Source organism: Lagenorhynchus albirostris, chromosome X (assembly GCF_949774975.1).
Source record: "Lagenorhynchus albirostris chromosome X, mLagAlb1.1, whole genome shotgun sequence".
NCBI lineage: Eukaryota > Metazoa > Chordata > Mammalia > Artiodactyla > Delphinidae > Lagenorhynchus > Lagenorhynchus albirostris.
The window spans coordinates 57,916,453-57,931,808 of NC_083116.1; the positions used below are offsets into that span (position 1 = coordinate 57,916,453).

Sequence of the window (15,356 nt, forward strand, 5' to 3'; positions counted from 1 at the left end):
GCTTCCCACTAGCTATCTGTTTTACATTTGGTAGTGTATATGTCATTGCTACTCTGTCACTTTGTCCGAGCTTACCCTTTCCCCTCCCTGTGTCCTCAGTCCATTTTCTATGTCTGCATATTTATTCCTGTCCTGTCCCTAGGTTCATCATAACGATTGTTTTTCTTTTTTTTTTTTACATTCCATATATATGTGTGAGCATACGGTATTTATTTTTCTCTCTCTTGACTTAACTTCACTCTGTATGACAGACTCTAGGTCCATCCACCTCACTACAAATAACTCAATTTCTTTCTTTTTATGGCTGAATAATATTCCATTGTATATATGTGCCACATCTTCTTTATCCATTCATCTGTCGATGGACACCTAGGTTGCTTCCATGTCCTAGCTATTGTAAATAGTGCTTCAACGAATATTGTGGTACATGACTCTTTTTGAATTATGATTTTCACAGGGTATATACCCAGTAGTGGGATTGCTGGGTCATATAGTAGTTCTATTTTAAGTTTTTAAGGAACCTCCATAGTGTTCTCCATAGTGGCTGTATCAATTTACATTCCCACCAACAGTGCAAGAGGGTTCCCTTTTCTCCACACCCTCTCCAGCATTTATTATTTGTAGATTTTTTGATGATGGCCATTCGGACCAGTGTGAGATGATACCTCATTGTAGTTTTGATTTACATTTCTCTAATGGTCAGTGATGTTGAGCATCACTTCATGTGTTTGTTAGCAATCTGTATATCTTCTGTGGAGAATTGTCTGTTTAAATCTTCTGCCCATTTTTGGATTGGGCTGTTTGTTTTTTTTTGATATTGAGCTGCATGAGCTACTTATATACTTTGGGGATTAATCCTTTGTCAGTTGCTTCGTTTGCAAATATTTTCTCCCATTCTGAGGGTTGTCTTTTGGTCTTGTTTATGGTTTCCTTTGCTGTGCAAAAGCTTTTAAGTTTCATTAGGTCCCATTTGTTTATTTTTGTTTTATTTCTATTTCTCTAGGAGGTGGGTCAAAAAGGATCTTGCTGTGATTAATGTCAAAGAGTGTTCTGTCTAAGTTTTCCTGTAAGAGTTTTATAGTGTCCGGCCTTAACATTTAGGTCTGTAATCCATTTTGAGTTTATTTTTGTGTATGGTGTTAGGAAGTGTTCTAATTTCATTCTCTTACATGGAGCTGTCCAGTTTTCCCAGCACCACTTATTGCAGAGGCTATCTTTTCTCCATTATATATTCTTGCCTCCTTTATCAAAGGTAAGTTGACCATAGGTGTGTGAGTTTATCTCTGGGCTTTCTATCCTGTTCCATTGATGTATATTTCTGTTTTTGCAAGTGCCATACTGTCTTGATGAGTGTAGCTTTGTAGTATAGTCTGAAGTCCAGGAGCCTGATTCCTCCAGCTCCATTTTTCTTTCTCAAGATTGCTTTGGCTATTCGGGGTCTTTTGTGTTTCCATACAAATTGTGAAATTTTCTGTTCTCGTTCTGTGAAAAATGCCATTGGTAGTTTGACGGGGATTGCACTGAATCTGTAGATTGCTTTGGGTAATATAGTCATTTTCACAATGTTGATTCTCCCAAAGCAAGAACATGGTATATCTCTCCATCTGTTTGTATCATTTTTAATTTCTTTCATCAGTGTCTTATAGTTTTCTGCATAAAGGTCTTTTGTCTCCTTGCGGAGGTTTATCCCTAGGTATTTTATTCTTTTGTTGCAATGGTAAATAAGAGTGTTTTCTTAATTTCTCTTTCACATTTTTTATAATTAGTGTATCAGAATGCAAGAGATTTCTGTGCATTAATTTTGTATCCTGCTACTTTACCAAATACATTGATTAGCTCTAGTAGTTTTCTGGTAGCATCTTTAGGATTCTCTATGTGTAGTATCATGTCTTCTGCAAACAGTGACAGCTTAGCTTACTTCTTCTTTTCCAATTTGGATTCCTTTTATTTCTTTTTCTTCTCTGATTGCTGTGGCTAAAACTTCCAAAACTATGTTGAATAATAGTGGTGAGAGTGGGCAACCTTGTCTTGTTCCTGATCTTATTGGAAATGGTTTCAGTTTTTCACCATTGAGAACAATGTTGGCTGTGGGTTTGTCATATATGGCCTTTAATATGTTGGGGTAAGTTCCCTCTATGCCTACTTTTTGGAGAGTTTTTATCATAAATCGGTGTTGAATTTTGTCAAAAGCTTTCTCTGCATCTGTTGAGATGATCATGGTTTTTCTCTATCAGTTTGTTAATATGGTGTATCACATTGCTTGATTTGCGTATATTGAAAAATACTTGCATTCCTGGGATAAACCCCACTTGATCATGGTGTATGATCCTTTTAATGTGCTGTTGGATCCTGTGTGCTAGTATTTTGTTGAGGATTTTTGCATCTATGTTCATCAGTGATTTTGGTCTGTAGTTTTCTTTTTTTGTGAAATATTTGTCTGGTTTTGGTGTCTGGGTGATGATGGTTTTGGTGTCTGGGTGATGATCGCCCCGTAGAATGAGTTTGGGAGTGTTCCTCCCTCTGCTATATTTTGGAAGAGTTTGAGAAGGATAGATGTTAGCTCTTCTGTAAATCTTTGATAGAATTCGCCTGTGAAGCCAACTCGTCCTGGGCTTTGGTTTGTTGGAAGATTTTTAATCACAGTTTCAATTTCAGTGCCTGTGATTGGTTTGTTTATATTTTGTATTTCTTCCTGGTTCAGTCTCGGAAGGTTGTGATTTTCTAAGAATTTGTCCACTTCTTCCAGGTTGTCCATTTTATTGGCATATAGTTGCTTGTAGTAATCCCTAGTGATTCTTTGTATTTCAGCGGGGTCAGTTGTTACTTCTCCTTTTTCATTTCTAATTCTGTTGATTTGAGTCTTCTTTGTTTTCTCTTGATGATTCTGGCTATTGGTTTATCAATTTTGTTTATCTTCTGAAAGTACCAGCTTTTAGGGTTATTGATCTTTGTTATTGTTTCCTTCATTTCTTTTTCATTTATTTCTAATCTGATCTTTATGATTTCTTTCCTTCTGCTACCTTTGGGGATTTTTTGTTCCTATTTCTCTAATTGCTTTAGGTATAAGGTTAGGTTGTTTATTTGAGATGTTTCTTTTTTCTTGAAGTAGGGTTGTATTGCTATAAACTGCCCTCTTAGAACTGCCTTTGCTGCCTCCCATATTTGGGTCCTCGTGTTTTCATTTTCATTTGATTCTAGGTATTTTTTTATTTCTTCAGTGATTTCTGGGTTATTTAGTAGCGTATTGTTCAGCCTCCATGTGTTTGTATTTTTTTAAGTGTTTTTCTGTAATTGATATCTAGTCTCATAGCGTTGTCATCACAAAAGATACTTGATACGATTTCAATTATCTTAAATTTACCAAGGCTTCATATGTGACCCAAGATATGATCTATCCTCCAGAATGTTCCATGAGCATTTGAGAAGAAGGTGTATTCTGTTTTTTGTTTTGTTTTGTTTTGTTTTGTTTTGTATTGCGGTGCGCAGCCTTGTCACTGTTGTGGCCTCTCCCACTGTGGAGCACAGGCTCCGGACGTGCAGGCTCAGCAGCCATGGCTCACGGGCCTAGCCGCTCTGCGGCATGTGGGATCTTCCCAGACCGGGGCACGAAGCTGTGTCCCCTGCATCGGCAGGCGGACTCTCAACCACTGCACCACCCGGGAAGCCCTATTTTGTTGTTTTTTCATGCAATGTTCTATAAATATAATTTAAGTCCATCTTGTCTAATGTATCATTTAAAGCTTGTGTTTCCTTATTTTTCATTTTAGTTGATCTGTCCATTGGTAGAAAGTGGGATGTCAAAGTCCTGTATTATTTGGGTTACTGTTGATTTCCCCTTTTATGCCCATTAGCATTTGCCTTATTTATTGAGGTGCTCCTATATTGGGTGCATAAATATTTACAACTGTTATATCTTCATGGACTGGTCCCTTGATCATTCTGTAGTGTCCTTCTTTGGTTCCTGTAATAGTCTTTATTTTAAAGTCTATTTTGTGTGATATGAGAATTGCTACTCCAGCTTTCTTTTGATTTCCATTTGTGTGGAATATCTTTTTCCATCCTCTCACTTTCAGCCTGTATGTGTCCCTAGGTCTGCAGTGGGTCTCTTGTAGCCAGCATATATATGGGTCTTGTTTTTGTATCCATTCAGCCAGACTGTCTTTTGGTTGGAGCTTTAATCCATTTACATTTAAGGTAATTATCGATATGTATGTTCCTATTCCCATTTTCTTAATTGTTTTGGGTTTGTTTTTGTAGGTGTTTGCCTTCTCTTGTGTTTCCTGCCTAGAGCAGTTCTTTTAGCATTTGTTGTAAAGCTGGTTTGGTAGTGCTGAATTCTCCTGGCTTTTGCTTGTCTGTAAAGTTTTTAATTTCTCCGTCGAATCTGAATGAGATCCTTGCTGGGTAGAGTAATCTTGGTTGTAGGTTTCTCCCTTTCATCACTTTAAATATGTCCTGCCACGCCCTTCTGGCTTGCAGAGTTTCTGATGACAGATCAGCTGTTAACCTTATGGGGATTCCCTTGTATGTTATTTGTTGCTTTTGCCTTGTTGCTTTTAATATGTTGTCTTTGTATTTAAATTTTGATAGTTTGATTAATATGTGTCTTGGCATGTTTCTGCTTGCATTTATCCTGTATGGGACTCTCTGTGCTTCCTGGACTTGATTGACTATTTCTTTTTCCATATTAGGTAAGTTTTCAACTACAATCTCTTCAAATATTTTTCAGTCCCTTTCTTTTTCTCTTCTTCTTCTGAGACCCCTGTAATCGAACATTGGTGCATTTAATGTTGTCCCAGAGGTCTCTGAGACTGTCCTCAATTCTTTTCATTCTTTTTTCTTTATTCTGCTCTGTGGTAGTTGTTTCCACTAGTTTATCTTCCAAGTCACTTACCTGTTTGTCAGTTGTTCTGCTATTGATTCCTTCTAGAGAATTTTTAATTTCATTTATTGTGTTGTTCATCATTGTTCATTTGCTCTTTAGTTCTTCTAGTACCTTGTTAAACGTTTCTTGTATTTTTTCCATTCTATTTCCAAGATTTTTAGATCATCTTTACTATCATTACTCTGAATTCTTTTTCAGGTAGACTGCCTATTTCCTCTTCATTTGTTAGGTCTGATGGGTTTTTACCTTGCTCCTTCATTTGCTGCATATTTCTCTGTCTTTCCATTTTGCTTAACTTACTGTGTTTGGGGTCTCCTTTTTGTAGGCTGCAGGTTTGTAGTTCCTGTTTTTTTTTGGTGTCTGCCCCCAGTGGGTAAGGTTGTTTCAGTGGCTTGTGTAGGCTTCCTGGTGGAGGAGACTGGTGCCTGTCTTCTGATGGGTGGGGCTGGATGTAGTCTTTCTGCTGGGCAGGGCTGCATGCAGTGGTGTGTTTTGGGGTGTCTTTGAACTTAGTATGATTTTAGGCAGCCTCTCTGCTAATGCGTGGTGTTGTGTTCATTTCTTCCTAGTTGTTTCGGCATGCAGTGTCCAGCACTGGAGCTTGCTGGCCGTTTGGTGGAGCTGGGTCTTAGCATTGAGATGGAGATCTGTGGGAGAGCTCTCACCGATTAATATTACATGGAGCCTAGAGGTCTCTGGTAGCCCAGTGTCCTGAACTCGGCTCTCCCACCTCAGAGGCTCAGACCTGACACCAGGCCCGAGCACCAAGACCCTGTCAGCCACACAGCTCAGTAGAAAAGGGAGAAAAAAAGAAAGAAAAAAAATTAATAAAATAAAATTATTAAAATAAAAGAATTGTTAAAATTTAAGAAATATTTAAAGTAATAAGAAAAAAGAAGAGATCAACCAAACTAATAAATCTATGAATGATAACAAGCACTAAAACCTATACTAAGATAAACATAAAAATCAGAAACAAGTCAATTGCAGACAGCAAATCCCAAGTCTGCAGTTCTCCCAAAGTCCACCGCCTCAGATTTGGGTTGATTCCTTGTCTATTCAGGTATTCCACAGATGCAGGGTACCTCAAGTTGATTATGGGAGTTTAATCTGCTGCTCCTGAGTCTGCAAGGAGAAAATTCTCTTTCTCTTCTTTCTTTGTACAGCTCCTGTGGTTCAGCTTTGGTTTTGGCCTCACGTCTTCCTGTAGGTTGCCCTCAGGCTTCTGTTCCCACCCAAACAGGATGGGGTTAAAGCATCGGCTGATTAGGGGCCTCTGGCTCACTCAGGCCGGAGGGAGGGAGGGGTAAGGTAGTTATAATTGGAATGCCAGATGAGCCTGCTGCAGCAGAGGCCAGAGTGAGTTTGCAACAGCCTGAGGCGTGCCTTGTGTTCTGCTGTGGGGTTTGTCCCTGGATCACAGGACCCTGGCAGTGGTGGGCTGCACAGGCTCACAGGGCAGTGCGGCAGCGTGTGGGTAGTGACCTGTGCTTGCACACAGGATTCTTGGTGGCTGCAGCAGCAGTGTTAGCATTTCGTGCTCATCTCTTGTGTCTGAGCTGGTAGCCGGAGCTCATGCCCATCTCTGGAGCTAATTTAAGCCGTACTCTGCTTTCTGTGGGCAGACAGGGAAGGAATCCCCTCTCCTCGCGCTCCCCAAAACAATGGTCTCTTGCCTCTTAGGCAGGTCCAGAGTTTTTCCTGGACTCCCTCCCGGCTAGCTGTGGCGCACTAGCTCCCTTCAGGCTGTGTTCATGCAGCCAACCCCAGTCCTCTCCCTGAGCCCGAGCCTCAGGTCCCAGCCCCCGCCTGCCCTGGCTGGTGAGCAGACAAGCCTCTTGGGCTGGTGAGTGCTGGTCGGCACGGATCCTCTGTGCGGGAATCTCTCCGCTTTGCCCTCTGCACCCCTGTTGCTGCACTCTCCTCTGTGGCTCTGAAGCTTCCCCCCCCGCCCACTCCCCATCTCCACCAGTGAAGGGGCTTCCTAGTGTGTGGAAGCTTTTCCTCCTTCACAGCTCCCTCCCAGAGGTGCAGGTCCCATCCCTCTTCTTTTGTCTGTTTTTTCTTTTGCCCTACCCAGGTACGTGGGGATTTTCTTGCCTTTTTGGAGATCTGAGGTCTTCTGCCAGCGTTCAGAGGTGTTCTGTAGGAGCTGTTCCACATGTAGATGTATTTCTGATGTATTTTTGGGGAGGAAGGTGATCTCCGCATCTTACTGCCATCTTGAAGGTCCCACCCCGAAAGTAATGGTTTTGATTGATTATTTAAATTTCCTTTTTTTTGTAGTTAAGCTGTTTTTTTCTTTTTCCCCCTTATTTAAGATGTAATATTTACATTTTTTAATATTTATCGAGTTATAGGTACTTAAAGGTATCTCAGTATAGGAATTAGTGAAATCTGTTGCATTTATCCATTTGGTTAAATTCAAAACATGCTAGATAATACTGTTGAAATTGTTTTTGTCTCTCTGAAGTTGATTATGAGATATATTGAAAGATTAAATCAGTCTCACATGCATGCTAGCAATAACCATCATCCTCACTTCTTGAGAAAGACGTATCATATAAATCTAGATAGCTAGGATTACAGAGACCGTATAATTTCACTCTTTGGGTGGACATGCGTAGCCAGTCTTTTTCTTTTTTAGTTTATGAGGAGGTCCAGCAGGCTGGTTTCTTCTTAATAACCACCTGGCCTTATGTAAAGCTATAGTCTTTTATCCAAAACCCTTGGGGCCTGGTGTGTTGTTATTTGAATTTAAAAAAATATATTTTAGAAAGTAATACAGTATATATGCTAGCTGATATTTTATATATGATGTAACATTCTTAACAGGGTCTGAAGAGTCACTCTACAATTAAACATATTAATATTTCTGCAGTGAGATGTATGAATATTCACATTAACTGGGACAAGCGGATGGAAGAGCCTTGTATCAGTTTGGGTCAGTTATGAAAAAACTTTGGATTCCAGAATTTTTTGAATTTTGAATTTCAGATAATCAGTGGTGAACCTATAATAAAGTGTGTTATGTATTATAATATTAATAGGTATAATGCTTTTTACAAATAATTTAAAATATAACAAAATTATATGTCTTTATTTAGTGTTTATCAGTTTTTCCACTATTTCACCTTTTATTTCATTCTCTAAAATATTTTCTTTGTACAGCTGTTGTATTCTCGAGGATTGCTAATTGATCTTCTAATCAAATCTAATGTTAGTCGATATGCAGAGTTCAAAAATATTACCAGGATTCTTGCATTTCGAGAAGGAAGAGTGGAACAGGTACTGTGCTGAGCAAGTATTGTAACTGGGTATGATTTTGAGTTACTGTGTTTTATTTGGGAAGGATAAGCAAATACGATTGTTATTTTCCTGGTAAAGCAGCAAAATCCAATCCTGCATGGTGATTAACAACTGTAAATAGTAAGAGATTGCCAATTAAAATGTCTAATGTTAATTTTCTCATGATTTATTCTGCAGCTTGATGTTGGTGTTGAGAAAGTGTTAATTTCAGACAGCGTTGCTAGATTTGAGCTGTCATTTGTTCCCAGTTAGGGGTGACATGCTGGTGGCCTTCTAATGGCCTAAAGAGCAACTTGGCAGGATTAAGTAAGAGAGCTCACAAGTTAATTAGCTCTGAAGTCAACAGCGATGCCATAAGAACTGATGGAAAGTAACATGAAACAGCCTGATTAGAAAGGAAATAATAATCTTGTTATACTTAAAGGGAAAGAAAACGTCATTTGGAATACTTGTATCACTAGGAAGCAGTTTCTTAACTTTTAAAATCATGTTTTTCAGGTTCCTTGCTCCAGAGCAGATGTCTTTAATAGCAAACAACTTACTATGGTAGAAAAGCGAATGCTAATGAAGTTTCTCACATTTTGTATGGAGTATGAGGAACATCCTGATGAATATAAAGGTATTGTTTTTCATTAAATTTGTTTTCTTACATTATTTGGGAGTTCTTATTATTTTAATATGCTTGCTCTGATTTAATGAGCCACTCGCTATGCTTTTAAAATATTTTTACTTTGCACTGTCCAATAGGTTAGCCTCTAGCAAAATGTAGCTATTTAAATTTAAATTAATTAAAATAAAATAAAATTTAAAATTTGTTCCTCAGTCTCACTAGCCACACTTCAAGTGCTCAGTGGCCACACGTGGCTAGTGGCTACTATGGCTACAGTGCAGCTGTAGAACATTTTCATCATGACAGCAATTCTGTGCTGGGTGTTCATTTTTATTCTTGTTAATTAAACACTGCAGTCAACTGGTTCTTCATAGATGATACTCCCTTTTCATTATCCATTAATTTTTTAATCATTTTTTAAAATTGAAGTATAGTTAATTTACAATGTTATGTTAGTTTCAAGAGTACAGCAAAATGATTCAGTTATATTTATATTATATATATATTCTTTTTCATATTCTTTTCTGTTATAGTTTATTGCAAGATATTGAATATATTTCCCTGTGCTATACAGTAGGTCCTTGTTGTTTATCTATTTTACATATAGCAGTGCATATATGTTACTCTCCCACACCCCATCCATTAATTTTTTTATCAGTCATTAAAAAATCAGTATGTTTTTTCATTTTTCCAGGATCACTTTTGCTTGGAATGTTGAATTATTTATTTTGATTGATTAAAAACAAGCTAGATAGTATGGGGGTGGGAAACCCCTGGATTAGGCGAAGATATGGATGGTTTCTAGTCTTGGCTTTGACCCATCTCACTGTATGATCTGGGACCAGTTACTTCAGAGTTCGTTGAAAGTTGAATACACCACTTTAATATCAGAGCTTTACACTTAAAGTGCATTGAGCTGGAAGAGTTATCCAAAATAGGAATATACTGACAATTCACTTATAAAGTTACAATGAGAAATACAGCAGTTTTTTTTATATTAGATGGAATATTAAAAGTCTAGCGCTTGTTCTTAAAGCTTCAAGTCCATTAGATACTGCCAGATTATTCTCCACAGTAGTATAAACTTATATTCTCTTAGGAAATTTTTATAATTTTTGTTTATATTATTTCTATGAAGTTTTTGTCTACCAATAACAGTCCAATTACATTTTTTCTGTTCTTGGCTTAAAGGAATAGTATTTAGGGGATCCTTATGTTTTGAGGTGTGATTATAAGGCAGTAAGACTGATTCCACTAGCCATACAGAAATTATTTTCATTACCTTTTAGTCATAGTTCATTGTTTGCAGTTTTAGGAAGAAATAGCAATTCAAAAAAAACAAGTATTACTCTATCGTTTTCACCAAAAAAATTGCCATTTGTCATATTTAATATTTCAAAGTATAATTATTGGCATTATTCTGCAGTTTTAATAATAAAGTAAGATTATTGCCAACTGTGGAAACCTGTTGTGATGATTTAATTATTTAATACTTTTAATATTATTTAATACTTTTCTAATTTTTAAATCCATAAAATACTAAACAAAGAATCATCATTTAAAGCTAAATATTGTATCGTCAGTCCAATTAGGATAGTGAGATTGTTTCTAGTTTTTTTTTGTCCCCCCACAATCAATAGTCTCTGTTTAAAATGTAATAATATTACCACCTGTGTCCTTTGCCAAGTGTTTTAAACAGATCTGATCTCATTTTTGTGCAATGGTTTTAAGTGGAAATTTGGGTTTGATTTTAATTGATAAATTTTCATCTTTCTTTTCATAGCCTATGAGGAAATTACATTTTCTGAATATTTAAAAACTCAGAAATTGACCCCCAACCTCCAATATTTTGTCCTACATTCAATTGCAATGACATCAGAGACAGCCAGCAGTACTATAGATGGTCTCAGAGCTACCAAAAACTTTCTTCACTGTCTTGGGCGGTATGGCAACACTCCATTTTTGTTTCCTTTATATGGCCAAGGAGAACTCCCTCAGTGTTTCTGCAGGTAAGACAGGCATTGGTTTTCTTATCTCTTTTAAACTGATACTTGAATAACAGATGAAAAATAGAAAGACAAAAATGAGATTTAGTCAAGATTTAGTATATGCAAACATATACTTTGTTGTTCTACTCTTTTATAATCTATTTGCCTGCCTACCTACTTACCTAAATGCTATAATCAGTCTGGCCTGTTTTTGAACTTTATAAAATAGAGTCATACTGTAAGTTCCATTTTCCACTCAGTATTATGTTTCAAAGCATCATCCTTGTTGTGTGTGGTTATAGTTAAACTTATTTTCATTGCTACATAGTATTCCATTTTGAATATACCACAAGTTATTATTCCATTTTTCTGTTGATGGACACAGGGTTTTTCCAGTTTTTTGTTGTTATTAACATCCTGTGTATGTTTCAGAGTATACAAGTTCAAGATTTTCTCTAGTATACATATCTAGGAGTGGAATTACTGAGTCATGGGATATATGAAGGTTCATACAAGATAGTGTCCAGTTGTTTCTCCAGAGAGTTGTACCAGTTTACCTCCCCCAGCGGTATAGTATATAAGAATTCTCATAGCTCTACATCTTTGCCAACATTTGGTGTTATCAGACTTTTTAATTTTTGTCAGTCTAATTCACCTAAAGTATCATCACATTGTATTTTTATTTTACATTTCCTGGATTACTAATGAGGTTGAGCGTCTTCTCATATGATTATTGGCTATTCATGTTTTCTCTTTTGGGAAATGCTTGTTCATGTCTTTTACCCATTTGTCTCTTGGGTTGTTGTCTTTTTCTTATTGATTTGTAGGTGTTTTTATATATTCTGAATACTGATCTTTTCTCAGTTAAAAGTGTTGCATGTATCTTGCCTTATGGTATTTATGATGCGTGGAGGTCATTAAGATTAATGTAGTCAAATATAGCAATCTTTTCTTTTATACTTAGAACTTTTGGGGGTAGTAGAGCATGGTAGTTAAGAACCTGGACTATGGAAACAGACTGCATAGATTTAAATCCTGGCTCCTCTATTTATTAGCCATGTAACCTTGGACAAGTTTCTCAATCTCTTTATTATGTTTTGAAAGAATCAACTTTTGGGTTTTTTGATTCTCTGTATCCTAGTTCATTAATTTCTGGTCTTTATTATCCTTTATTTTGCTTTCTTTGGGCTTTGTTCAACTCATCCCTCCCCTCCCCTGCCCTTGCAAATTCTTAGGCTGAAACCTAATGAGTTAAATAGTCACCTTTTTAATTTTCTAATATAAGCAATAATATGGTAAAGTTCTAACTATTGTTTTGAATCTTACACAGTTATTATATATTATTTTCATTTTAATCCTAATTATCTTAATTTCCATTGTGATTTCTTCATTGACCCATGAGTTATGTATTTTTAAATAGCTAATCTGGTTGATTCTTCTGCTCTTACCATCTCATTTAATTCTACTGTGTATAGAAAATATGTTTTTATGGTACTAATTCTTTGAACTTTATGACTTAGTATGTCATCAATTTTTATAATTTTTCCACATGTGCTCAAGAAGAATGTGTTTATCTAGTTGTTGGTTACAGGGCTCTCTAATTATTGCTCTTGAAGTCTGATAAGTCAAACTTCGAGTTGTCATTTTCAAACTTTATTTTTATTGAAGTGTTTTTTCTTTGATCTGTCAATGATAAGAGTGATGTTTTGAAATCTCCCATTATGATTTTTGATTTGTCAGTTTCTCCCTATAATTCTATCAATTTTTACCTTATATTTATTTTGAGGCAATTTATTAAGATTATATAAATTTATAATTGTTTAATCTTCCTGATGAATTTAATGTTTTGTATAGTCTGCTGACTTTCTCCATCCCTAATAATACATTTTTTTCTTAAAGTCTAGTTTATCTAATATCAAAGAGCTACTCCAACTTTTTAATATTTGCCTGTTATATCTTTCTCCATCCCTTTATTTTTCAACTATATTTAGAGCTCTAAATAGCATATTATTACATATTTTTAATTCCATCTGACAATTTCTATCTTTTACCAAGTAGTGTAAGTGCAGTTAACAGGAGTCTGTTCCTTCCTTCAGAAGTATATAATTTTAAAAGTTCCTCTAGTTTATGCTCTGGGCAGTTAATGCTTTCTAGTTTGTGTGCATATGAAAATAACTTTTTTTTTTTGCCTTTTTTCTTGAGTGAATATTTGTTAGGTAAACATTTCTATGTTGGCAGTTCTTTTCTCTCAGTACGTTAAAATTTTATTCCACTGTCATTTGGGTTCCATTTTTGTTGTTGAGATGTTTGATGTCAGCCTAATTGTCATTTCTTTATAAGTGATATCTCTTTTTTCTCAGGCTGTTTTTAAGATATTTTGTCTACAGTGTTCTGCATTTTCACTACAGTGAATTTAGGTATTGGTTCCTTTGTATTTATCTAGCTTGATATAGGTCAAACCATATGAAATTAACAATATTAAAACATTTTGACCTACAATTCCATATGATTCAAACAACTACATTGCAAGTTCCTCTATCTTTGAATTGTCATTTATTATTTTAGAAAATTATCAGTCAGTATCTTGCAAATGTTGTTTTCATCCATTGTCTCTTATTTTCACCTTTTTGGAACCACAAATAGGTATGTTTTAGAACTTAGCATTCTCTCTTCCATGTTTTTTAATCTCTCTTTCATATTTTCTATTTCCTTGTCCTTCCTGCTACATTCTGGGTACCTAATAAAGGTCTGTTTTCCAGTTTATTCTCTTCACCTGTAACTAATCTGCAGTTTAACCCTTTTCTTTTACTCCAATATTTTTATCGTTCATTTTTAGAAGTTCTGCTTTTTCCCCCAAAATCTTCCTGTCATTGTTTGATAGACTCTTTTGCTTGGTCACTTCTTTCATATACAGATATTTTATATTCTGCCATGTGTTGTTTCTGTTGATTTACGTTAATGATTTATTTTCTTGTGCCATGCTTATTTTTGACTGAGAGTTTGTATTTGATTGATTTTAATCTGTGGAAATCTGGGGGCCCAAATTAAGAATGCTTTCCTTCAAGAATTATTTGTGTTTTCCTTCAGCCGGAAGGCACTAAGACTTGGGACCATTCTAACTCCCTTCAGGGGGTCTTTGCTTAATAAAGAAACCCCAGATACAGCTCCCACACTGATACGGGCAACACAACTTGTTTGTTTGTTTTTTTTTTAATTGCAGTGTTTGTTGCTCAAAGCTTTGAGTTCAGCTCAGGGTTTGTACTGTGCATATGTGTGTTTGGGGTTGTGGATTTCCTATGGACATTTCTCTTATTTCCTTCACTCTCAGCAGTGCAATAAAAATTATGTTTAATGTAAGAAATAGTCTTTTGTTAGTAATAGGAGGTCCCTTCACAGTATCTAGTCCAATATGTGATTTTATGAATGGTGGTAAGAATGTTATAAATTTGAAAGTAACTTAATTCTGAAAGATAGGTCTGTGTAATTCCAGACAAGTTCTTTCTCCTCCACCTATTGTCGAAGTAGGGATGAATGGGCAGTGTCATGTCCCCCAGGACCAGAGGTCCTCCTATCAATTGAAACTAATAGGGGAGTTGTATGGGTTTCTTAATCATTCTTTTCCTCTTCCTGTGGCTTTGCCCGATTCAGAGGGAGCTACACTACTTTCTCTCATGTTCCCACTTGCCACTTACTCCTACAGAACTTTAGGGTAAGGAATAGGGACAAAATCAACAGGTCACTGGGGAGTGAGCAGAAGATCACTGGCTTCCTTACCAGCACTTTATGAAAATGGATTATTTAACCTCATTCTTATTTTTTCACAAAATCCATTTATTTCCTTTCCTAATTCATATATTTGTAAATATATATTTAATGTTTGTTTATTTGTTATTTTTAAGGGAAACAACATTTAAAAGTTTCATTTGTCCTGTACTGATAAAAAATTTGAATGACACCCTTATGTGTTGAATTCTAGACAAAGGAAATATTTTTCGCCAAAGATGATTGTAACCTTCTTAAGGCTGAGGTTTTATCAGCCTTCTGTATCTTTTTATCCTCTGCAAGCCTATCTCAGAATTTTGTGTGTGGTTCATATTTAATGTTTGTTATAAAAATTATATCTCGCTCTCTCCAATTTGAAGTGAATTGAAATTTCAGGGAATGATATAATTAAATGTATATGTATTTGTGTAGATAGATAGATATTAAAGACAACAACAAAAGACTGTTATATTTGAAGTAGTATATTAAACTTCTGGGTGGTTCTTTGGCAACTCTGAGTTCTTCCTACATATTATATATATGAATCTGTGTGTTTATAAGTTATAATAAAATGCATTTACTTGGCCTAGGGATATTAACTTTTAATTTTATATTTGATTCCCTGCATAATGCTTTACAATTTCATATAAATATTGTTCTGTTTATATCCTAAAGTACTAACACTACCACCATCTGTACATCATAGTCTACACTTTTTATCACCAGGTTATCAGAATTAGGTATCACCTGTTCTGTGATTTCTAACCACCGTTTTATATTCTGTTTTAATATAACCCTCTTA

The 15,356-nt window shown here is 35.8% G+C and overlaps 1 protein-coding gene across 1 annotated transcript in view; it reads left to right on the forward strand.

The window, feature by feature from the left end:
• CHM (CHM Rab escort protein) overlaps positions 1–15,356 on the forward strand; it is a 175,627-nt gene that overhangs the window by 57,040 nt on the left and 103,231 nt on the right. Inside the window, exons 6-8 of the mRNA XM_060137299.1 lie at positions 8,057–8,173; positions 8,693–8,813; positions 10,588–10,813. Coding sequence (XP_059993282.1) covers positions 8,057–8,173; positions 8,693–8,813; positions 10,588–10,813 — 464 coding nt within the window. The remainder of the gene's footprint in view (positions 1–8,056; positions 8,174–8,692; positions 8,814–10,587; positions 10,814–15,356) is intronic.